Here is a 24228-nt window from a genome sequence, read left to right as displayed (position 1 = left end):
ACAAAATGGAGGTTTTGGAGCGGCTGGTCAAACTTTGGACTTGAATTCGATAAAAATGCGCTGGCATTCGTCTGACAGCTGCTGCTGCTGCTTAGTCAGAAGGCAGACTGCTATATAACAGGACAGCAATATGCAGGCTTCAAAGCATCCAAGCATTGGTGGTTCAGTGGTAGAATTCTCGCCTGCCACGCGGGAGGCCCGGGTTCGATTCCCGGCCAATGCAACCTTTTGCTTTGACTTACTGGGGACCTCAGCGTGGGCTGTTCTGTGCCATGTTTTTTCCTCAGCATGTTGGAGGCTGCTTTATGTGACCACATGATTGCATATGCGAGGAGGTTCGAAGCCATTGGTGGCTGTGTGGTGAAAAAAAATTCCCGGCCAATGCATTTGAATGTCTTCTGTATATCTCTGTATTATATTGGACAAGTTCCAAGGTTAACCAGAAGGAGCTAAATGAACGCCTTATGCCGGGTTGGACCGGATTATCGACATTCCCATCTGTTTCGATGGAGAAAGACGATTTGTGTTACAAGTCATCATAGAGAGCCGGAAGGAGGAGGTAAACGAGTGCTCCGAAATACGCCGAGAAAATGCAACAGCGAGGTGACGCTGTGTGACTTGTGCAAAACTGGCACAATCCCGGCCCGGATTAGGGCGGCTTTGCGTGAGTGTGTTTGGCAAAAAGCAGCGTGACGGCATCATTGCTGGAGCGTCGACTGATATCAAAGGACGGATTGGATGCAGAGGCAGTGAGAGACACACACGCTGCTTACTGTCACTGACTCATGGCTTGGCTGTGAGGAGAAATATATCGGGTTGCACCCGTACTATTTTTTTGGAAAGTAATTTGCCAACACTGAGTCGTGATACTTGACAATTCCATGATGTAGGTATGTTTTTTTTATCCGCCTCTTCCATTCCTTACACCAAACCAGAGGAAGAGTCAAGCTTAGGAGCCTTGCCTCCAGCCAACATGCTTGTAAAAAGAGAGTATAAAATAAAAAGGTAAACAGCTCTTTTCCACTCGCCTTCATAAGTGAGACCTCGACCTTAATCAGCAATTTCACGGCTAGGGCTCCTAGCCAGCACTTTCACGGTCCAGGTACAAGTGCAGTAAACGTTCGAGACAAGCAATCGATGCTTTGGCCGAGTACAGCTGTGCATCATGGTACTTTATTTGGCAGTAATAGTGTGTGTGTTTTTTTTAAAAATACAAACCTGTATGTACAAAAAAAAAAAAAAAAGCATTTAAAGAAAGCAGTGTTGTTGAACATAGATGTTGTTGTCATAAATGTTCCTAGCGACAAAATATAATTCGTCTGTTTTGACACGAAAATAGCCGTAATTTTAACTGTGAATTGTAAGAGGCTCAATTCCGTAAAGCAATGTTTATGCTCGTTTTAAACATCAGAACAATTTATGACATGTCACGGGAAAATTGCAGTCATTTGCTTGTCTCTAGCAAAGACACTTTCATGGCCTTCCCGTTTGATAATTTCAAGATTACATGTTATTTGACAAGGCAATTTAGCAGGAGGTACAGAACATTAGCAGCATTAGCCTCATTAGCCTCTCTGAGTCTGACCGATGAAAAGCTGTTACAGAACTCCAGTCATTATTCCATTTGTATTTTTAATTGCAAAAGTCTCTGCTGTGAGATTAAAACCACCGAGTAAAACTTTTATCAGGCAATGTCTCTAAATGTGTCCATTAGCTAAATGGCAGAAAGCTAGCCAGTTAGCCAGACAGATGTGTAGTTTCGTTGCCGCCATAAGTGAAAATCTAAATCTGCGGGGTTGACGTGTTAACTACTCATCCAGCATGACAACCAGGGGGCGAAATCGGTTCTTTTAAATGAGGAGGACGGCGACGTCTTCAAAGTTCCAACGATTGTCGACATTGACGCGAACGGCAAACCAGCAGCGCCCAAGCGACAGCTAAGTGACAGCACTTAACGTTTGACAGCTCACTAGCCATTTTACAAAGGCCAACGTGTCAGCTTGACATTCCTTTAGACCAATAAAAAAAAGTGAACATTTATATATGAAATCTGATACTGTGAAACCCTGAAAGAAAGAAATGAGTTGAAAGAAACTTCCATCTTGAGTTTTTGAAGGAGACTTCTAAAGGAAGTCTATTTCCGTCCCTGCCGTTAAGTGCTTTGGAAAATAGTGACTAGCTGTCACAAAAGAAAGGAGGACAAAAAAAAAAGGCAATTCATTAGGATGAGGAGCATTAAAGGAGTGGAAAAGGAGATAAAGACGGACATTAATGAGGAAAATGCGGACGTTTAGGCAAGGCCGTACGTTTGCCGACAAGGACAAAGGGATATATGTTAATAGCGGCTCATTATGGTCTCGTAACGAATTTGAATTGTCCTCATTAAGTATTCCGTTTAGTTTGTTTATGAAGTTTGAAGTGGGGAAAATGTACTTTGATACCAGGTATGTTTCTGCCTCAAAGGGGGCATATTACAGAAATTAATAACTTGTATACAAGTGGAGTGCCCTTCCCACTTATCGACCATCCCCAAGTCTTTGAAAACTTTATCACACCGATGCAGCGTGGTCGAGTGTGATCATCCACGGCTTTGAGGGATGCTTTTCATCTTTATTTTTAGCCACTCACTCCCCGTTTGTAATTATTTTTTTTTGGGCTGTTTATTACGCTTCCTCCTCCATTTTGTTCTCGGAAGACGCTCGTACACTTAAAAGTACAACGGCTGCTCACGACCGCTTGAAGTGGAACGCTTCCCTAGAGGTTTGAGCGACAGGCCACCTGTCACCATTGTTGACGTACTTTAAGAGCTCACAGCCTTGGCTGCGTCACAATCGATTAATGGCGACAAAAACTATCCTGATGTTGCTTTCTCGCTTCTATTTCTGGAGACGTTTGTGGAACTTTAGAGGTGGAGTGTTAGTGGATGTTCTTCCAAAGTTCCACTGCACGTTATATGCGGTCCATATTCATACAGTTGTGCGTGTGTGTGTGTGTACGTCCTCGTGTGTGACACTCCTTGTGGACAGCTGATAAGACTCCCCCCCCCCCCACCCGTCTCTGAGTCTTCACAGGAGAATCAATTGAAGCCACTTTCTACGTGCTCAGCTTTTAGAAGGTTCATTTTCAGCTTAACCCATCAACCTAGATAAGAGCGCACACACACACACGAAAATATCTTGGACCGGTAAGGTGACTAACGACAATTCAGACTCATGTACACATTTTGAGACAATTTAGAATCTCCAGTCATATTTTTAGAAGGTGCCAGATGTCATACGCAAGCAAATGAGGAACATGCAAATTCCAATCAAGAAGGTTGTAGATGAGGTTTGAACCCTTAACGAGAGAACCACGAGGCAAATGTTCCTTGACACTTTGGTTTAAAAGGTGAGCTCAATCTGCAGAATGGCTTTTTGCAAAGAGATAATAGCACACACAGATACACAAACACACACACGGGGCATGTTTTTGTGCATCTGTAGCAATAGCGAAGGGCTCAGGTGGTCCCGGCGGAGTTGATTTTTGGCCAGGGTCTGGCTTCTGGTGCGCACTCAATCATATGCTGATTGAGGAGCGCGGTAGCCTGGATGAATTAATGAGGCATGGAGAGGAGGAGGCGGGAGAGTGGGCGAGAGGCAGCCAATCAGAAGGGCTTCTTAAGAGCCTCCTCAGCTGGCGACAAACTGTGACAAAGCGCCGCTCATCAATCACGCCAAAGATGCTCGCTGCCACGGGCGCCCATCCCCACACTGGGTTCACGCGAGGTGGCGAGCTGACTTGTTTGTCTAACCGCTATTCTTGTTGTTATTCTCTGAGTAGAATGCGGAATATTCTACCCATCGACTTTCAGCTTCAAGTTCTTTCATGCTAATACACTGTAGTAAGGCTAACGAGGCACAACGGTGCAGCAACGCTTGTAGACAGACAATTTAACAATACTCATAAATCTGTTACACTTCTTGGAACGTTACACGTTGTTAATATTTGCTTGATTTAACACGACTAGTCACATTTACCCGAGAAAACAATATGTCACAGGGTGGCTGAGGTGACGCGTCGAAGCCCAGCCAGCGAGTTTTATTTCTTGGGTCCATATGAAATGTGTAAATGTAAACATATTTGGAGCAGATCATTTGGGGGGGCAAAACTGTCAACCTGAGCATACGGCTAAAGGAGTGTGTGAGTTTGAAATTGATTTATTTTATGCATGAATAGCATCAGGAATTGGAGTGGGAATATTTCTCGTGCCTTCAGGTGTGTGTATGTGTGTGGAGGATAAGGAAATGAAACGTGTCGGAGAGAAGAGTTGTCGGGAGTCGGTAGACAGCGAGTTAAGAGAAACAAGCAACGCTAACCGATAAACCAAAGAGCCTCAATGACTGATGCGGGACAATTAGAGTGAAAGGACAAATGGGAAAATCATGAAAGAAGTCAGAAAATTCCAAATGTTTTTTTAAAAAAAAGGGCAAGAGCAGGGAGGTGGAAAAATGATAGAGCAGCAGCGAGAGGGGGTGGGGGTGGACTTAGATCTTAATCGTTATGATTGAAAAAGTAGCCAGAGAGAGCGGAGAGGGGAGGAAATCAAATCAGTTTGCTTCCTGTCGAGCACAAAACCAAATGGAGGACATGTGCTGGGGGGCGCCTGATAGGACGGCGAGTCGACTACCGGCGGCCATATTTTCATTTGTGTCGGTTGGTTTACAAATCCTACTCGTCGCTCCGGTCCTCACGTCGAGCACGACGAGATGAATACAAATCGGAAAAAAAAACTTTTTGGACCTTTAATACATACGACATGTTTAACGGTCCGGGGCTCATGTCATCAATAAGCTTGAATGCGTATCCGAAGACAACGAGCGAATTATGCTGACGTATGGATGTGCTTGCGCATTAACACCGGGGGGGAGATCAATCAACTGCATCAATAACTCGTGACAAATGTGCATTAAGGACATGAATTACAGTCACGCGCGCTGTGTCCGTGATGATTTGCTGTGCTGCGGTCAATGTGCGTGCGCGTCGGTCGCAGTGTTAATTGTCCAAGGCCTTTGTGGCGAGAAACCTCAATTGACAACAAAATGGACGCCACAGGGCGAGTTGGTTTGTCGCAGCCAAGACGGGTCATTCGAAAAATTACAGCCTCCATCAATCCAGATATTCTTTTTTTATTATTATTAATGAAGGTCCTCGTTAAAATCGCGCTCTGGATTTCTTCCAAAATGGACATTTTCTCTCCGTTGTGATGTTTGGATTCGAAGGCATGACCGACGTTGACCTTGAATTCACTCGGAAAAAAAAAATCTTTACGGCCTTTTCAAATTCGGACGGGGATGGAACGGCTCGGCCGGGCTGGAGACGACCGCCTGCCTCCGTTGTTGTCTTTTCACAGCGGGAGCCGGAAGGGTCCCTTTTGATATTTGCACAGGCAGCGCCCGCACCGCCTGCCTCCTCTCATGATTCACTGGCAGCCTCTCATCCACAACATCGGGCGTACGCCGCTGCCGCTCCAGCGCTTTCATCAGCGTCTCCGCCCCTCACTGAGTTCCAAGCTCCCCTGTGATCGCCGTGTCCTTGCGAGTGTCTGCCGCACACACGGGCGTCTGACACACTCGTACGGTAAAAAAAAAAAAATGGACGTGTTGTCCTCTCAGTGGAGAGATGAAGCTGCTCCCATGAGGGCATAATATATGATCATGACGGTACACGGGCCTTCAGAGATGATCATTTATTGATTTTGGCTCATTAAAAAAAATGGACTTAATGAAGCGGACTTGATGTCAATTCGTTTGGTCTAATGTAAAAACTTCGATTCACCGTAACGGTGATGTTTTGAGTAAAATTTTTACAGTCTGGTTTTGTAATTATTTGGCAGAGTAAAATTCCAATAACCGATTAATCGGCGATTAATTGAAAAAAAAAGTATTTTGACTGTTTTATTAATGATTTAGCAATTCTTTGACGTTTCTATTTGTTTAACCCTACAACAAATTTACAACCTAAACGATGTTCTTTGTCTTGCATTGCAAAAAAAGCATATTTTTGCCAATTCTTTCCGATTTTAAAAGAGTTAAATATCGGCGGATGAATCATTCAAACATTATCGACTGCGTGTTTCGTTTGTCTTTGTGTAAAAGCCAGTGATGCTCCACTTCAGTTGTGTTCACTTTGTGGTCGGTTCAAAGACGATTCTAAATGTATCCAATGGTGTGAATGTGTGTGTCGATGCTTGTTTGTCTACATGGCGGCCGGGATGGGTTCCAACTCAACCATGAAACAAAGAAAAAACAGGACTGTCGAAAATGGATGCACGTTTGCGCCAATCCATTGTGTACCTTCTCGCCCAAAATCCGCCGGGATCGCTTCCAGCTCACTAATTACCCTAATGAGGACAAGCGCTATAGAAAATAGACACATTGACGGGATGGTTTCGGCTAAAGACGAGCAGCTAGCGTGCAAGTGGTGCCCCCTGCTGGCCTGGCATGGTCATTACAGCATGGATTGATCAGGTGACACCAGCTTTACAAGATGCAAGTTTTTTTGTTTTTTTTTTAATAATCGCTTTAGAAAATGCACGTCAGGTGTCTTCATAACATTGTGATGTGGGTCATGTTTGATTTTATTTTTAGAATATACCGCAGGCCAATAAAAAGCGAGCCCTGGGGCCACTGTGTGCAGCGGCGTACAGCTGCTAAATGTTCTGCCAACATATGCCCGCCTATGACTCCATCTGTTGACCCGACCACGGGGGAGGATTGGACTCACCGATTTCGCAGCTCTCCCCGGAGAATCCCTGCGGGCAGTAGCAGCTATAGCCGTCGCCCTCCTGCAGGCAGCTGCCTCCGTGGAGGCACGGGTTGGTCTGGCACGGGTTGCTCTCCACTGTGAAGCAAAAAAAAAAAAGCCTGCATAATTCATTCCTTGACAAAGAAAGAGCATTACGAGAGCGCCGGGGAATGTTGATAAACTACGGCGGCAAATGAGGCGAACGCCTGACTCTTTTCCGACCAGATGTTTAGTGCGTCACGCCACTTTTTAGCGCGACGACTGTTCATCAAACTCTGAGCGAGGTCACGTCGAACAAATGTGCATTAAAAAAAAGCTGCTCATCACATGTTCATATAAGCAATTTCGATTTTTTATGATACATTACTGCCGCGTGGGCGAAGTAATAAACATCATTTATGGAAACAAGTCCGGGGCTTTCGTTTGCGGGAAAAGTCGTTTAATGGAAGACGGCGTTGTAATTATTGCGCTTTTTGAATGTGCTGCGAGGAAAAGGTGATGATTCACTGTCAGATTACGGTGGAAAGTCTTAAATTGAATGCCGGGATCTCGTTGTAACGCATACTAGAGCTCGACCCAAGTCACATGCTGAATGGCAGAGAGGGTCGTCCATCATTGGAAGGTTAATGACATATGTCGGGAGAAGACAGCGTGATTTTCCGCCGAGGGGCGTAAATGTCAGGCCGTGGCGCCGAGGCCTCAAATGCGGTCGGGAATGGTCGAGGGGCCGCTTCATCTCTCAAATTAGCGAGCGGGAGCGAAGGATGCTTACAAATCACAGAATCGACTCACGCTCGGGGAGCCTCGGGGCGGACATGCAGAAAATGTTTCATTGTCGGAGAAGGCTTAGCGACATCAAAATGCTTTTAATGCAGGTGCTTGCTTTCTCTCCGATCCCGGCGGAATTGCGAGTTCTTCCACGGGAGATTAAAATTGCATGTGTGCGACTAAGTCTTAAAAAACAAAAAAAGGAATAGGAGCTTGCTGAATAAAACCGTTTTTCTCTTAAAGTACAACTAAACTGCGGCCATCACGCTCACCCTCCTAAAAAAAAACAAAAAAACCTTCATTTAAATTGTGCACATCTTTAAAAAGTTTTCCAGAGCATTTTCTGGCACAGTTATCTGCACTGCAGTGCCGTTAAAGCTAAGTGGTGCATCTCAACATGTTTGTGCAGGGGGAAAAAATCTCGACAACACATTTTACTCACAGCTCAACCATATTTAGCTGCATTCTGCACATGAAGCATCTGACAACTGTGAGGCAGAGGCTGCTGAGAACAATCGAAGCAGAAATGGAACTAACTGTGATTTAGGAAAACATGTGGATGATCAGTACGATGAATGAAATATCGATGACACGCACAACGCGTAACAAATGCCATCTGTGGCCCGACTTCTGTACCACTTGTCCACTGTCACGCGTAGATTATCAAAGTGCTGTATTTTTGCACTTTTGTCTTTGGGGACCAAATTCAGTAAGGAAGGAGAGAGGGAGAGCCACACCATCATACATTTCTGCCTCGTAAAGCCTCGAGCCGGTGATTAATTACACGCTGCTCTTAAAATAGGACGGCGGCCAGTCCGTTCCTACTTGGAGCCCCCTTATTGCTTTTTCTCTGTACAGAGGGCACAGAATAGTCGACTTTAACGTTGGAGGTTGAAATCTAAAGTGTGCCTGTACGCCCACAGAAGTGTCAGACAACTCAAAAGAGGTCGCCGTCCTCAGATTCTTTGAAAGCGTTCATTCGGGAAATTAGTGAGCATATGGAAGCTAATGCATGTAATTAGGATTTAGGAGAGAGCGTGAAACTGGAAGTATGGCGACGTCGCAATAATCATCTTGTCGGACTTTGTCAGAACTTTTTCTTTTATTCTTGGGATGACAACAGGACCTTGCTAAAAGTCAAACCAAAGTCAGATAGTGCCTATACATGTTTTTTTTTTTTTTACCAGCGCTTATGTGGCTGTGCTCGAACTCAGCGAACCTTGTAATAGCGTCGGAGAGACTGAGATCATGCCTCAGCCAATTCAAGAGCCCCCCCACCCTCGGTTAGAGCCCGATAACCCGAGTCCAGCATTGAGAAGCTAATCCCGAAGTGCGATGCAGCGGAGCGCAGGGGGAACAGCGGCGAGTCGTTGTCGTTTTAATAGAGCCCTCACGGCAATCGTCATGGCAGCCGTGACTCGGTGGGTGAAAGATTGATGTTGGAACATGCATGGCCGACACGTGTTTGTGCACTCGTGATGAGATAGAAAGGGGTGGGTGACACGATGTGGGGAACAATAAGTACATTGAATGAAATCATTTGAAAAAAATAATCTAAATTACAATCGCTCAAGGTCTCATCAATTTTAGCAATAAGCGATAAATTGGATTTTCAAGTAGCTGTGGTCCATTGTATTTAAAAAAATCCAAGGTTCTTTGGAAAGGATTTCAGTTGGCCACAAAGTCTCCAAATATTGTTGTTGTTTGAGAAGAGATGTCCCTGACAGACTGGGATTGATGAGCACTGCAGGGGGAGAGAGAGCCTCCATTTCTCTTAGTTTGTGTGTGTCTGCATACACACACACCTGCGTGTATGTGTTTGTTCAGGCGTGAAACAACAACATTGCATAGAACATCCAAGATCTCCTGGTCCACGTAGCAAAGCATTACAAGTCAAACACTGGAAGAGAGGAAATGAAGGCCGCGGTCGGTGTTGACGGCGCTCATCACAGTTTACATTCACGGCTGAACGCTTGACTCATCTTGACAGATGGTAATAATAAACAGAAAACAAACATAACTTCCGTGCTTGAATGAAAAAGTGGAGTTTTTTTTTTTTCTTCTTGGTCTGGATGAAAATGTTTCATTTGACTTAAGTGTCACACTGACCTTCAAGAAAACATTGCAGTGTGCATGCCACGCCACTAGGTGGCAACGTATTAAGAATGATGTGGCAATCAATTGTGTGTAATATACAGTGCTATTTTCCTTCTTATTATTTTTTTTCCTCTTAAAAATGAGGATCTTTTTCATCAACTGGTGGCCCATCAATTTGTGGCCCTCGAGATCAGTCGAGCTCTGGCGTAGTCGGAGTCAGGTCGTAAACCTTGCTGCACTTGGCACGGCTCAGCCGTTCGTTGTGAGGCTGGCGGCCACAATTGAAAACCTTTTTTTTCCTTCACTATGTTTAGGTTAGTTCAGGACCTGAACAACCTGTCTGGATGCCAACCACAATCCACAGACTGTTCCTGTGTCACCGAGTTCACGGATGGTTCTGACGAATTTGCTAGCTTTCAATTTTGCTTCTAAAAATACGATTGGCCATTGAAATGGTTAATTACAAGAAAAAATAAGAAAAGAAATAAATGAAATGTACATACAGAAAATGGGGAAAAGTGGTTTCTAGTCTGGAGTTAAACCTGCCAAGTCTCAGGTTGTCCTAAATCGACAGCATTATCTGCGATTTCAAGCCGCCAAGGATATAACCCATCTTGGCTCCTCATCAACTTGCATGCTGTCCAACTTTCAAGGCTGTTGTATTTATAATCAGCACACCAACGCATATTTCTGCCTTGCAGCCGAAATACAGGACTGCATTTTTGTTTTTCAAAATTCAATTAACCGCGGCTGTACGTATTAACGTGGTCGAGCACTGTTGGGATTATCACATCTTATAAATGTAAGCGTTTGGTTTGGAGAAGCAAATAAATTCTTCCCCAAACACAAAACTCATCTTATCCCGCTTTTCGACACATTTGCGCTGTTTATTTGCAGCTTCCACTTTTCTTTCATAAGTAGGATTAACAAAGCTGCTTAAAGGGATGATATCATACAGAGGCAAAAAATTCATCACTTGTTCATTTTATATCTTGCAAACAAAAAGAACACACGGACTCCTTGAACTTGTGCAAATGCATGTTTTCCCCTGATGTAATATATATATATAAAAAAAAAAAAGAGAAAATCCAGCCCTGCATCTGAATAAAAAAAGCACAGATTGGGGATTTCAGTCCCTCGCCTGCCTGCATGTTTCCTCCGCTGTGGATCTTAAAAAAAAAAAAAAAAGTAAAAAAATAAATAAAAATTTAAGCCTTTTCGCTGACAGGCAAGCCGCATTAATAAGAGGAACCGCCTTGCGGGTGTTTGCTTGGAGACCTGCTTTTAAAACTCCACAAAGAACTTCACGCGACCTCTCAGAGACACACACACACACACACACACACACTCTTGGTTTCTCAAAAGTCCCTCGAGGATGCCACGGCAATTTGCAAACATGTCTCTTTCCTCTCCGGGATGTAATTTATACCTGCGCGGCATACACCCCACGGGATTTCACCTCCCACCGGAGACTGATCATGTAGGTATGCGTCCCACGCGACCCGCATGAGGAGGGCCCTCACCCATCGCTGCGTGATGCGCTGTGACGGACGCTGCTGTTTCCCGGCCCGCCGGGAAAGCGCAGCAGGATTTCTATGTGGACGTTTGAAGACATATTTAACACTATGCGAGCATGAGGTACAGAGTCCCGACGAGAGAGAAAGACATAATTAAATAGTATGTTATACGAGGGGGGGGGGGGGGGGGGCAAAACAGCATGCGGCATCTGTTGTGTTGCGGAATTAAACGCTGTTTTTATGCACGTCTTCCCTGAAGATCTTTTCGGGAGCCGCGTGTGATGAAAAAGTGCTCATAAAAGAACAGCGAGAACAAAAAATAAAAGTGTTTTCCCTTTCAAGCGGGAGCAGTAAGGATCAGGAGAGTCAGACATTAGTTTGTTTTAATAGTACGTCTGGGTGGTTCGGTCCGTCTGGTAAAAAGACAAAAAGCTTGTGACGGGACTCCAGAGGCCCGATAATCAAGTTGTGTTGTGACAGAAGAGATAATAAGATCACTTGATGACATCATAAACATACCTGTTGAAGACAGCCTTCCTATCGGCTGCATTTCGTGAGGAAATTTACTTTTTACAGGCTGATTTAGCATTTCCTAAAACTTGCCTGTCCAGTTTTTATCGACTATTCCAGAATAAATGAACATTTACTTTAACTGGAATGTCAATGGACCCGCTGATTACGCTTATTTACGCTGACGAAAATGCCTCGCTGAATTATTTAGTGGTTGGGTGGTTTTGCTTTTATCCTTTTATCGCTCTTTTGTAAATATTTGCCTTGTCCTCGTGAGTTTGTTTCAGCAGATTAGCTTTTGCTGAAGTAGCACATTAGCACAAAAAGTCAAACAGGATTGCTAACGGTTTTGAATTGGAGGAGATGACAAGTTGCTTTTTATCGCACGCGTACGCCAAAGCAAAGTTAGTGTTAGCAGCGTTAGCATTTGAGTGTAATGCAGTCTCAAAGTGAGTCAGTGAGTTCTCCTCTGTGCATTCCAAGCTCGTTCTCGGCACTTTGTCTCGCCTCATTAATTCGCTACTTTGTGCATATATCGAGTCAATGCACAGTCAGCACAGAAGAGTTTGCACTTGTGCTTTATTCCTTTTTGCCAAAGGAGTTCTTTAAATAAGCAGTCATATTGTTAGCCAAAGACTGGAATGCCTACTGGACTTCCTGTCACGATAGAAATGAAAAATGAAATGTTCCAAAAAAAACAAAACAAAAGAAAACACAAATGTAACCGGTAGCCTTTGAGTCAGGCTGTGCGGGGTTCAAGAGGTGGATCAAAACACGATCCACACCAAAGACTCAAAGAGCAAAAGAAAAAAAAAAAAAAAAGACACAGGGTCGTGGCCAACAGACATTGGCGGAAAAAAAGAAAAATATGAGCGTCCGAGAGAGGACGGGGCAGACAAATCAATTGGCTTCCCTGAGCAGGCAGGCAAGCTGGTAATAAGCCACTCTGGCTCACCCCTGATTCCATTTCTCTTCACCCCTTCATGCACATGTCAACCTTTCTCTGCTCCTGAATGTAACTCTCCAATTTGTTTGAGGAGCCGGATGGAGGCCTATTGATGTTGCCCGCCGTCTTGGCCCCTCTTGGAAAGAAATAACAAAGTCAGGAAAACTCTCACTGTGATGGATCCCACAAACGACGAGGGAAAAAAAAAAACTCCCTCCGTCATCGGCCCAAGACTGACTACGGACAAAAACGAGACGAACGAGAAGAAGCTAGGCTAATTCTCATCTCAGCTTTTTTCCCCACTTGGCTTTTTTTTTTTCTCTCCATCTTCCCTTCTGTCCCTCCATGTCAACCCAACCGAGTGAGGCCGACCATCGCTGCAGCATTTCTGCTCAAGCTTTCTTCCGCTGTCATAAACCGTTTGCTGGGGAATTTGAGATACAAGAGCTCTATGGTGGCAGGGAAGTCAAGTGAAAAGATGACAAGCAACATTTTGGCAGATGGAAGAACTCTTTAAAAAGGCTTTAGGCTGTTTGAATTTACTGTTAAAGTTTAAGTCGATTGCAGTTTGTGTATTTAAAAAAAACACAGATTTGAATTCTTAGCTTAATGCAAAACGTATCATGTTTTTGCAGCATATGAAAACACCCGCAGTAGTTGTGAAACTCTTCTTCATTTATATCGACATAATTGTACTACAACCGTCCCCATGTGGCCAAATCATGCACACCAATTTAATTCTCATGTGTGCCAATGATGGAGGCCAGACTGACAAAAATCTGAGAACATATAAAACACGAAAAGAAAAATAAGTAAAGAAGGAAAGATGAGAAGAAATAAAGCAGCCCTTGGTGTAAAAAAGCATAAGACAAGGCAAGTATTATTGATCACTGTGTGAAGTTTATATACTCCCACCTACAGTATAACACCTTAGAGGACACGCTAACCTCTCTCTGTCTCTCTCTCTCTCTCTCTCTCTCTCTCTCTCTCTCTCTAATTCTCTTCCTGTCTTCCATCTCGAGCTGCACGCCCCCGCTGCGCTTCCCCTCCCTCTTGTAATCTCCTCTGCAGTACACCTGACAACTACAAAAGGTTACGCCGACACGGGGTTTTTATTCTTGTAATTGTCCGAAAAGTGTCGTCCATTCAAATGTCATCCTATAAGAGACGGACGGACGGGCGGTGGATTATAGGAGGAAAGGTGCACAGAATGTCACATAGCACTTCAACAAGCCCCGCCTTCTTATTATTTGGATATATATTTACAATGGGTGAGTTTAGAATCGTATTTGCATTTAATTACCAAGTAATGCTTTCACGATTATGTCTTATGCGTGTCGTGATTTTCACCAGCCAATTGACCAAAAAAAAAAAAACCCAGCTCCAGAGTGCCATGTAATGGGCTGAACTCACAAAACAGTGGGCAGAAGGCAATGCTGGAAGGAAGTTTCAATTAAAAACACATTGCGGCTGAATATTACACAGACGGCGCCGTGAGAAATGATTTTAATTTTCTCTCTCTGCTTTGCCGCCCCGGTGGCTCGCCCGTCAGCTATCAGTGAAATCAATGACAACACGCTGTGACAAACAAGTGCGGCCCATGTTTGTTTGGCGGAGGCTCGACAAAAGGCACGGAATGAATGAAAAACCATTAGAAAGGGAGGCAAGAGTGCAGTCAATTATGAGGCCCGTCTTGTAAGATTGCGTCTACATTGATTTGTTGGGCGAGGATCTTTGTTTACGCCCACACTCCACCTAATTGCACTCGCGCGGACCCTCTAATTACTCCACTTAGACCCGAATGCTCTTACCTTGCTATGTCTGGACTGATTTCTGCCTCGCGGGTCTCGAGACTGCACTAATTGCAAACCCAAATGATAACAAGTGTGAAACATACCTGATGGGATGAACCCAAAAGCCCAGCTGGGTACCAAGATGCCAAAAGGGTTTCTTGCGCCTTTGCCCTCCGTCACCGCCGGGGTCTTGGGTTCCTCCGACTTTGGAGCGGAGCCCTTGGAAGGTATCCGATGACTTCCGAACACGAAGGACTCGGACGCTGCCAACCTGGACTCCATTTCTGTAACGGCCTGCTTGGAGGCGGGCCAAGCGCTTGTCATCTGATTGGCGGCTGTTGTTGAGGATTCCATTGAGGAGTTGCTTGTGATCTTCTCCATCCATGAGATAGAAATGGATGGTTCCTGTGTAGAGGAGCTTTTAAAGGAAGGCTCAATGGTGACTGAGATGGTTGCAGGAACTCTGCTCGGAGTGTTGATGGTTGTCAGACGCTGCATGGTGGTGATCTCATTGGTGGTCAGCACATCTATCAAAGACTCCGGTCTGGAAGTGACCACCTTGGCGACACCGCGACCAGGCTTTCTTCCCGCACCTTTCCTTGGCTTCTTAAGAACGGGAGTGGAGCCACCACTAGGGGCGCTCTCTCCTCTTTGTGACAGAGAAGAAGAAAAGAGGTTGTCAGTGGGACGGTGAACGTAGATGATCTCCCCCCTGGCCTCCTCGGCTGTTGGAAGCGAGCTGGTGGTGGTTGGTTGCGCCACCAGCTGCCACTGGGACGATGTCGTGAGTTCCGCCACAGTCACGAATTCACTCTGAGATTCAGATTCCGGATTGGGAACGGTATTAACAAAATCGCCAGGGAAATTATTCCCATCACTGCTCCCCTCCAATTCCTTTTTCTGATCTGCGCCATTTATTTGTGCCTCATCTTCATCCCGGTCCCTCCCCTCACCAGAATAGTCCTGACGAAAGGAGTCGGGCAGGGTAATCATCTCGAGAGGACCCGATTTGGCTTCCAGAGTCTCCCAACTGTGGCTTCTGCCAACATTCCTGGGAAATCCCACTCTGAAGCGCCGTAATGACTTGATGGCCCACGCTGGACCTTCTTTGGGAAACTTGACCTGTTCACTTGGGCTTGATTCGCCTTCAGGGACCACTGCAGTTATCCCTGCGAGGAACACAAAGTCAGAGCATTTCATTTGATTGAATTAACAGTGGGTGGCTAGGCGTGGGTTGCCTTTAATTTCATGGCTGTGGAATTAGCAATTAAAACCATTTTAAACCAGCTCCGCGAGCTGCAACGGAACATGCGACAAACTCTTTTGTGGACCGATCCCAAGCCGTTTTTTTCTACCGATGAGCAAAAAAATCAAACGCAATTGACACCACAGCCTTTTGGGAAGTACTTGAAAGATTTTCCTATTTATTTTGTCTTTACAAATATGTGCAAATTGAGTCTCTAACGGAAGTGGTGAAGAAAAGAAAAACAAAGTTTTGAAAGTCAATTGAGCTCTAACGATGAGAAATGCAAGCGTACGGTCTCAGGTTTCTCTCGGTAATAAAAGAGCTTGTAATATAGTGAGTTGTCTCTCAAGAGCTCTCTGCAGTCTTTAAAAACGTGGCTGTGCGGGAGAGCAGTAAAAAAAATATTAGCGTGCAACTGAGGAGATATTTTTCTCGTATATTTTATCCTAATTCGCAAGCGCCAAGGCGGGCGACTGCTGGAGACGTTTTACTGTACATTCCCACGTCGGGATTGATTGAGCCGTTTGAGCGCCATACCCCCAAAAAAAATAAAAAAAAATAAATCACAAAAAGAGGGACAGTGTAAGATAGATTGAGTCATTTCACACTTCTCGCGCTAAGCGAAATAACTCGGCTCTTGTTTATCTAGTCCTAGTGGTCGGCGCTATCTGGCTTAACTGCGCTAAAAGCAGACACCGTCTCCATCATCAATAATTCATCCTGTCATCATTTGTGACTCATAGCTACTTTATGTTTATATAGGCCGGCGGTGTTATGGAGAGGACCCCGCTTAGTCCAACCCCGACGTCATGGCTTATCGAGTGTGTAAACATCTATAGAACAGATTACCACCAGAGGGAAGAACATATACAAATATCATAGGCATGAAATATTGAAAAGGGAAAAAAATGTATTATTCAAAAGCTATTGCCTGATGCTTACGCAAGGTCCGCAAGCACGGGAATCATTACCATAGGAGGCAGGCAAACCTAATTGCTGCTAATATTTTTCAATAAACCCACTGATGCATAAAAAAAATAAAAATTGGGATTAATTATGCAGCAATGCCCCCCCCCTCCTGTCATTCATTCGACGAGACCGCGAGACATACTGTAAATACAAATCATAAATGCTGCCACGCAAAAAAACCTCCAGCGACTCGTCTTCACTGGACTGAGAATCCCTCGGGAGTCGGGCGGAGGTAATATTAAGCCAACATTCCCGATGTGTGCGTTCATATCTAAAGTCATCTCAAAAAGATGGTTTACCTGTTTCCAAAATGGCCACCGGGGGAGGGTGACAATGTGAGAGACGGACGAGAAAGAGAGACGTGCCACCAACACCGCCGCGACTGCAGGTATGACATTTAATATATAAAGAAAAAAAAAAAGGTAGGAGGAGAAGTTATTGCAAGGCTACGTGATTTCATGTCAGGTGCATCTACGCTGGCTGTCAGATCTTCTGTCACATCAATTTGGTCCTCCCGGGCTGGGTGTGTTTCTTTGACCGACATGTGGGGGAAACCAATGCGGGGTTCAACTGTTTTAGATGCACGTTTTGGTTTTGACGAGCCTGCGTGATCTATTTCAATTGCAGCAGAAGAACACTCAAATCCAAAACGCAAATAAATCTTACCATTATCAGGTCTTTTGCTTTCCCGCTGCGTGGCCGACTCCATTTGTCTTTGGTTTTGGGCTGCGGGCAGTATCGGAAAGAGCGGCGTCTCTTCTTTCTCCTGCTCGGACAGACTGTCGTCAGCACTCAGTAATCCACTGGCATGGACCAGCCCGGAAGGGTAAGCGTCGCTCCCGTGCTCCGCGATGGCGTTGTCGCTGTTGCCCTTGTTGTCACTCAGAGTCTGGTTCCTGTTGGAGGTTTCCGCCATCCCAGTTCCAGCCCAGTACTCGAAAGGCTTCATGAGCGTGTTGACAAAGTCCGCCAGTATGCTTTTACCGCTGTGAGGCTGGGAGGTGGTAGAGGCCACTGATGGGAAAGTGTCAAAGGGAGGATCTTCTTCCTCTTGGGCTGAACCGCCGTGGCTCTCCACGCTGCTTTTGGAGTCGGCGGGTTCTTCTCGTTGGGCTCGGCCGGTCGGGGCGACATCTTGTCGGGTATCCCCACCCCGCTCGGGGCTCAAGTGGATGACCACGTGCTCGCCGGAGATATCGGAGGAATTAGACGTGGCCGCTTCCTTCAGGTCCGTGGTGTCGGTTTTGGGAGATGGGTCGCCCGGGCTGAGCGGGGAGTCGGCCTGTGCAGCCGGGATGGCGGCGTGAGGTAAAGCCAGGGCTGCGGGGGCTCGCACATCTGCAGGCTGGTGGGCTAAAAAAAGAGGACATTTTGACACAAATCTCAATAAAAATAGGAACAACAATCAGTTAATTTGGTTAAAAATGATTCTTTTTTTTGTTTTCCTCTGACTTCACTTCTAGTCTCCATTTTAATTCCCTTCCTCTTTCTCGTCATGAACTATTTTGCATACATAGTGTCGGTGAGCTCCGACAAGGGAGTTAGCTGTGTAGCTTGGCCCGTGCCGGTAAAAAGGGAAGGCCGATATTGACATTTTCATCTCCTCTCAGCTTTTGTGGAGAACATCATTTGTTTCAATCCTTCACCTTGTGAAGATGATGATCTACGAGCATGTGTGGTGACAAATGGACCGCCGCTCCATTCCCAAGCTGCTGTTGTTGTTTTGTTAACTCGAAATGAATTGCTATTCACAAGCTTTATGACGTGACGCCTTGGGATAGAAAATGTCAATCATTCTTACTTGGTGGTGGAATTAAAAATACTCTCATAGGAATGAATGTGCATTTATATGGAAATTCGCCCCCCCACTTCAAATACACACACACACAGTACCTCGGTAGCAGTAAGCGTCAAACATGGCCGTGGTGTCGGGGAAGCCGGTGCGATTGGGATTGCTGTAGACGGTTCGCACGCCGGGCTCGTCCCCGCCGCAGTTCCTCCGCGGGACGTTGATGGGGTAGCGCACGCTGCCGTCGGCCAGCCAGCCCGGGTCGCACTGGTCCAGTCCGGCTTGCCAGGCCAGATACAGTTGGCCCACGGTGGCCAGCTGGGCCCCCAGTGAGTGGCAGTGGGCGGAAGCTGTGGCCAGATTCAGTTTCTCCTCCACTGTGGAGTGAAACACTTCACCTGGGAGGGGAAAAAAAAATGATGATGTCACCACTACAGTGCACCAGAGACAAAAACAGAACCATTGGAAATAATCCACACAGCCTAACCGGGCAACAGATTCTTTAATCCTGGTGGCGCTTACCTCTTAGCCGCTTGGCAAAACAGTAGACATCAAATAGCTCGTCCGGGAACCTATTGCCATAGTTACGGATGCCGGGTGAGTCGTCACGATCGCCATAGCAACCGGGCCGAGGTGACTGGATGGGATACCTGCAGAGCGCGGCAAGAGAAGGTTGACCCAAAACAGTTTGCATTTGAACAGTGAGTAAAGCGATCAATTGAGTAAGATGAAATATTTCAAAATGAAACTAATGATTCATTTGGGCCACTTGTTTTTCAGTTTCAAATTTGGATTTTGCGGTGGATGGATGGATGGATGGATGGATGGATGGATGGATGGATGGATGGATGGATGGATGGATGGATGGATGGATGGATGGATGGATGGATGGATGGATGGATGGATGGATGGATGACGGCTCTATAATACCACTTTATTAAGGTTCCAATGTTAAGACTCCTTCCAAGATAAATGACTTTCATTATCTCCTCAGCTTGAATCATATATTATTTCAAAATTAGCCAGAGAAAGAAAATGAAAAGTTCCCGTGCAAAAAAAAAAAAACATCCCCCAGTGGTGTAATAAAGCGCAAGTGCACCATTCATAATATGTCACAACACGCTGAAGGCAATTAGGAAACAACAAGTCGTTCCCTTTAGTTGTTGAATAATTATACTGAACATCCATCTCGGTTGGCGATTGTTTCTAAACACACTTCACACTCAAGGGAGGCCAAGGTGGGAAGTCAGTGAGAGGTTAAAAGCATTTGCTATTCCTCCGCTGTTTTAGTGATCTGTATTTCGGCGCCAGCTTTAGCTATTGTTTCACACGGGGATGATTAAAAGACTTTGCTTGGGCTCCTCAAAGACATTAGATGAAGCAAAAACACAAACACACACTACAGTCTTTCCCAGACACTGTTTGAAAGGGAGTGGTCTCTCCTCCCAGCCCCCCTCCAGCCGATAAATCAATGGCAGCCTCGCTATTAATTGGCCACATGGCTGATGTTCACTTTGAGCCTTCTCAACGCGGACCAATTAGCCGTGTCCCCAGTGGGATCGTGAGGGGTATGACGGGAGGGAAAAAAAAAACAAAAAAACAACAACCTGCCAGCAAGACAACAGTCGAGTCGGTCTCCTTGACGACGGCAGTAAAGTGTAATTAAAATGTAAATATCGGGCACTAATGCCGACGGGCTGGAACGACTGACGGTGTTGGAATGTGTGCGCAAACACGCCGTTAGGGGCAATCTGACGTTCGTGCTCGCAAAATATCAGGTCAATGGCCGCCATTAGATTTGTTGCCGTTGTTGTAATCATTATATAGCGTTGAATTTACTACTTGCTTGTTCTCTAATGAAGAGCTAAGTCTTTCTGTGCAGATTTGCACGTCGGCTGTGAGTCGGATGAGAAAAGAAGAAAAAAAAAAAACGAGCCTCACCGCACGGTCTGGTCCGACAGCCACCCGGCGTCGCAGTTCTCGTAGCCGTCGGCAAAGGCCGCCTGCAGCTGAGCCGGCGTGGCGATGGCGGCGGAGTTCTCGGCGCACACCCTCTTGGCGTCGGCGAAGGACAGGGCGTAACGGTCGGGGGGAGCGCGGTAATGAAAGAGCACGCCTGGAGCGGAAAGAGACGTTCAAAAGTGAGCACCTACGTCCATCTGTGCAACCGCTGGAGAATATTTGCATCAGACAGCGACTTGAAAAAAAAAACAAAAAACAGATGTTACCTTGCTGCATGGCTCCACTCGCTTTTGTTTTCAATGGCGCACTATGATGCATGCTCGTTAGAGTTTAAATCTGGGGATTGACGACTCGTTATTTGGACGCTACGTTCGGCGCGTGTCGTCCTTGCTGACCGACTTTGACACCTGGCCACACTTGAGCTCGTTAGCCACATCTGCAGCGAGGGTTGTTATCCGGCTCGCCTATCAGCCAAAATGCTCTTCAGGTCACGTCTGAGTCGAGCGTTTGCTTCCAGATTGAGTTAAATCTTAAATGCAGATTGCAATTAGGTGCAATTCCCACAACTGTGAAAAGTCACAAACCGGATATTCCGTTGAAATTAGAACGAAATAGCTTTCCATCACCTCGGATATTCGCTCGCAGCTACGTTCCCGTGACGATCGACATGAAACGGGTGTCCGGGCGATTTTATCAGCAAAGATGACACGGATCCGTGTGAAATGAAGAGTTGGGTTGCTGCGAGGCTATTAGCACCCCGGGCTATCGACATTGGAATTCATAAAGGGCTGTACTTTTGCAGAAATATTGAGGCTGTCCAAATCCAACGGCGTGCTTGAGCGAGCAAAGGTGTGTTCGCACACATCATCGTATTTTTCTCGAGAGAAGAGGGCCATTCCGGGGCGGACCCACGGTGCACTATGAATATACACTATGAAGACTTTTTGGCTCTCCGGAGTATAAATATATTCCTGCAGCTCTCATCGGCCATGTAACTTATGTCCTCGGCAACACAATTGTATTTTTAAGTATTTCTCCAGCTCACTGGAATCTGTGGCTCTGATCTACAGCCTGTATAAAATCTCCTCCAAAGCAACATCCTCTCTATTTGAGCATGAAAACGAAAACTTCGAAGGCCTGTACAATTTCAGGTTTCAGGCACGTTGAGACTAACCGAGTGCATTTGTGGGTAAATTGAGAGACAAGATCAGGATTATTTCCGTATATCCCCGTATCGTGACATTTTTTGTTTAGTGGGGTACCGGGAGAATACAAAATACATTTCTTGGCTCAATAAAGGTTGGAAAACAATGCTCTTGTCAATTAGAACGCTATTTCAGCCGAGGCTGCCTGTTCTCCGGTTAAACCGGATCCCCCTCGCGTCACCACGAGGGACTCGCACGATCAATAGCGTCATGTCTAAGAGACATACAATTGACTCGAAAATACGTGCGCTGAAAAGCTAAGCAGCCAAGAGTGAGTGAGGCGTCGGGTGAGAAATTAAAGCGGCAACGTCCGAGGAAATATGTTATTGATACAGCCAAGCGGTATCAATAACTGCTAATGGTTACATTTGAAAACAAGCATTTGCGTGACGAAGGCTAGCTTGACGGCCAATTAAGAGCGAACCGTGGGGACGGCAATTCTTGGCTAGCGACGTAATTGGCTTCTGTGTCAATCGGTAGCGCTCGAAGCTGGCTAATCGACTGTTGGACGTAAAAAAATGGAACATTGGTTTTTCCTTAGCAACGTACATGGCAGCTAATGTTGAGAAGATGCCATGATGAGATCTTTCTGATTTTTATTTATTTTTTTAACACTTGTCGGCTTTCGATTTCATTTCATGCCCGGACTCGGTCGGCTCAAGAGAATAATTTTTAACGGGTTCGAGCTCCCTGGCCTTTATTTCCCTCATTGTCGTGTTATGCGGACCGTAAACAAGCCCGAGTGTAATAGCCGCATTAGCGCGACGCCTCGTTATTATTCATAGTGGCGGACCTCGGGTGCAAAAGGGTCGGCCGCACACAACCAAAGAGCCAAGTGTTAAATTGCAATAATAATTAGTGGAGGCCGAAAAGAGGCGCACTTGAATGACGGTTAAATGGTGTAATTACTGCGGACGTCACCGCTCATCATATCGTAATGACATAAAACACGATAGAAGATCATAAAAAACAAGCCAGCGCGCTGGGCTGTGTTTTAATACCATCCCATTAAGTGTTATATTTAAGACACGGCCATGATTAAACTCCAAAATCTGCTTTTATAGTAAATCAACTTTTCTCGTAATGTTTTACGTCCATGAAGTCTACCTAGCAACAGGCTCCGCCCACGAGCAAAATGACAAGTACTGAGCAGAATTAGGAGATTGCACTTCATTTTTTACATGCAACTGACCTGTGACCTCCAGCGGGACGGTGTCTCGCTCGTCATTTATGCCCACCACAACCTCGCAGCGGTAAAGGCCCGAGTCGCTGGACCGCAAGCCCGTCAGAGCCAGACTTGCATTGTATCGGTTGCCGCTGTAACCAGGCAGGGAAACCCGACCCTGGAAAGCTTTCTTAACCTGACGGATGAAAAAGAAGATGGATTACTCAAATATCAAGAACCCCATTTGTTTTTGTGTGTAAAAAAATACCTTGATGACGTTGTCTTTAGCCACCAGGACCGATTGCTCCTTCAGCGAGCCGTCCGACCCTCGCTGGCCCCAAACTTTGGTCCACTTAAGGCGGGGCGGCTCGTGGGATGGAGCGGCCCCGGGGCGCAAGGTGAAGAGGCAGGGGAGCAGCACCGTCTTGGAAAGCTCCTCGCTGATGACCTGATGGGTCACCTTATGCATGCTCACCACAGGGTCTGCGTCGCCTGAAGATGAGAGGACGGATACCCTGGACTTAAAAACGGTGAGCATGGAGGAACATCATGAGTGTTTGCTAGATAAATATGGCCCAGTGAATTTGCTCGTCATCGTGAAGAAAGGGTCAATTAAGCAGGGAGTAGAGTTCACAGCGGTGGATGTTTAAGGGAGCACCGGTGTCAAAGCGGATAAAGCTTTAAGTACCTTGAAGGTATTAAAGCTTAAGTGCTTTCCATGTGAAAGTCCATTTTACCAGATGGGACAAGGGACCTTCACAGAGGAAGCAAAGCAACAAAACAAAAGTGAGAGTGGTGCATGGAGATCTGCAAAATTATGAACCTCGTGGAGACGATTTGAAGAATACGCTTTAAAATCAATTTGCTTGGAACGATTTCCGTGATCATTTTGTTCAGTCTTTTCAATTGAGTAAAATGTTTACGTTTCAATTGTTATTCTTGTTATTGTGTGGTAAACGTCAAAATGTATTTGAATTTCATGTGATCCGTGTATTTCGTTTTTTAAAATATGAATGAAATCGCCAGAAATGGTTGTATAATGTTGCCAAATGCCTGCATTGCGTCGTCGGCTGTTTTATTCGAAACGTCCTTCGCCATGTAAGGAGAATCGTGGTGGGGTGCACAAAGCAACATGAGACCTTATCTGAAGCACTGACTAATGACTGATGGGAAAAAAAAGGGATAGGATAAAATAAAAGACATCAATAGGGTAAAGAACAAGAGAAAAGGTTGCACCGTGGGAGGAGAAATGGAGTCGGCTGAATTCTCAGAGCGATTAGATGCGTCTCGCAAACATGCCGGCACAATGGCCGCCGAGCGAGGGGTTGGTTTGAAGAGCGTAAACACGGCGCTGGTTTCTATTTCCTGACGACGCTTCTTCCACAAACCTCAAACCACCAAATCACTTTTCAAAGAAGCGAAGCATCAAAGAGGATTTGTGTTGACAATGACTGCTTGTTCTTTCACGACACGGTGAA

The 24228-nt window shown here is 45.6% G+C and overlaps 1 protein-coding gene and 1 non-coding gene across 3 annotated transcripts in view; one reads left to right on the top strand and one right to left on the bottom strand.

The window, feature by feature from the left end:
* ncanb (neurocan b) overlaps nt 1-24228 on the bottom strand; it is a 61222-nt gene that overhangs the window by 8009 nt on the left and 28985 nt on the right. Inside the window, exons 5-12 of one of the 2 annotated variants that reach the window (XM_085927769.1) lie at nt 23019-23242; nt 22778-22946; nt 20360-20534; nt 18941-19068; nt 18523-18816; nt 17296-17982; nt 14519-15583; nt 6763-6879 (exon numbers count right to left, since the gene is read on the bottom strand). In XM_085927769.1, the coding sequence (XP_085783895.1) occupies nt 6763-6879; nt 14519-15583; nt 17296-17982; nt 18523-18816; nt 18941-19068; nt 20360-20534; nt 22778-22946; nt 23019-23242 (2859 nt within the window). Of the gene's footprint in view, nt 1-6762; nt 6880-14518; nt 15584-17295; nt 17983-18522; nt 18817-18940; nt 19069-20359; nt 20535-22777; nt 22947-23018; nt 23266-24228 lie in introns of both variants that reach the window. The other variant, XM_085927770.1, reaches the window with a different exon arrangement.
* Nucleotides 153-223, top strand: trnag-gcc (transfer RNA glycine (anticodon GCC)). Its single transcript has one exon. It is a non-coding gene; the product is annotated as a tRNA-Gly (tRNA).

The sequence above is a fragment of the Syngnathus leptorhynchus genome, chromosome 13 (assembly GCF_054491065.1).
Source record: "Syngnathus leptorhynchus isolate UIUO chromosome 13, UIUO_Slep, whole genome shotgun sequence".
In the NCBI taxonomy this organism is placed as follows: Eukaryota; Metazoa; Chordata; class Actinopteri; order Syngnathiformes; family Syngnathidae; genus Syngnathus; species Syngnathus leptorhynchus.
The sequence above is the reverse complement of the archived record's forward strand: the minus strand, read 5'-3'. Positions and strand labels throughout refer to the sequence as shown.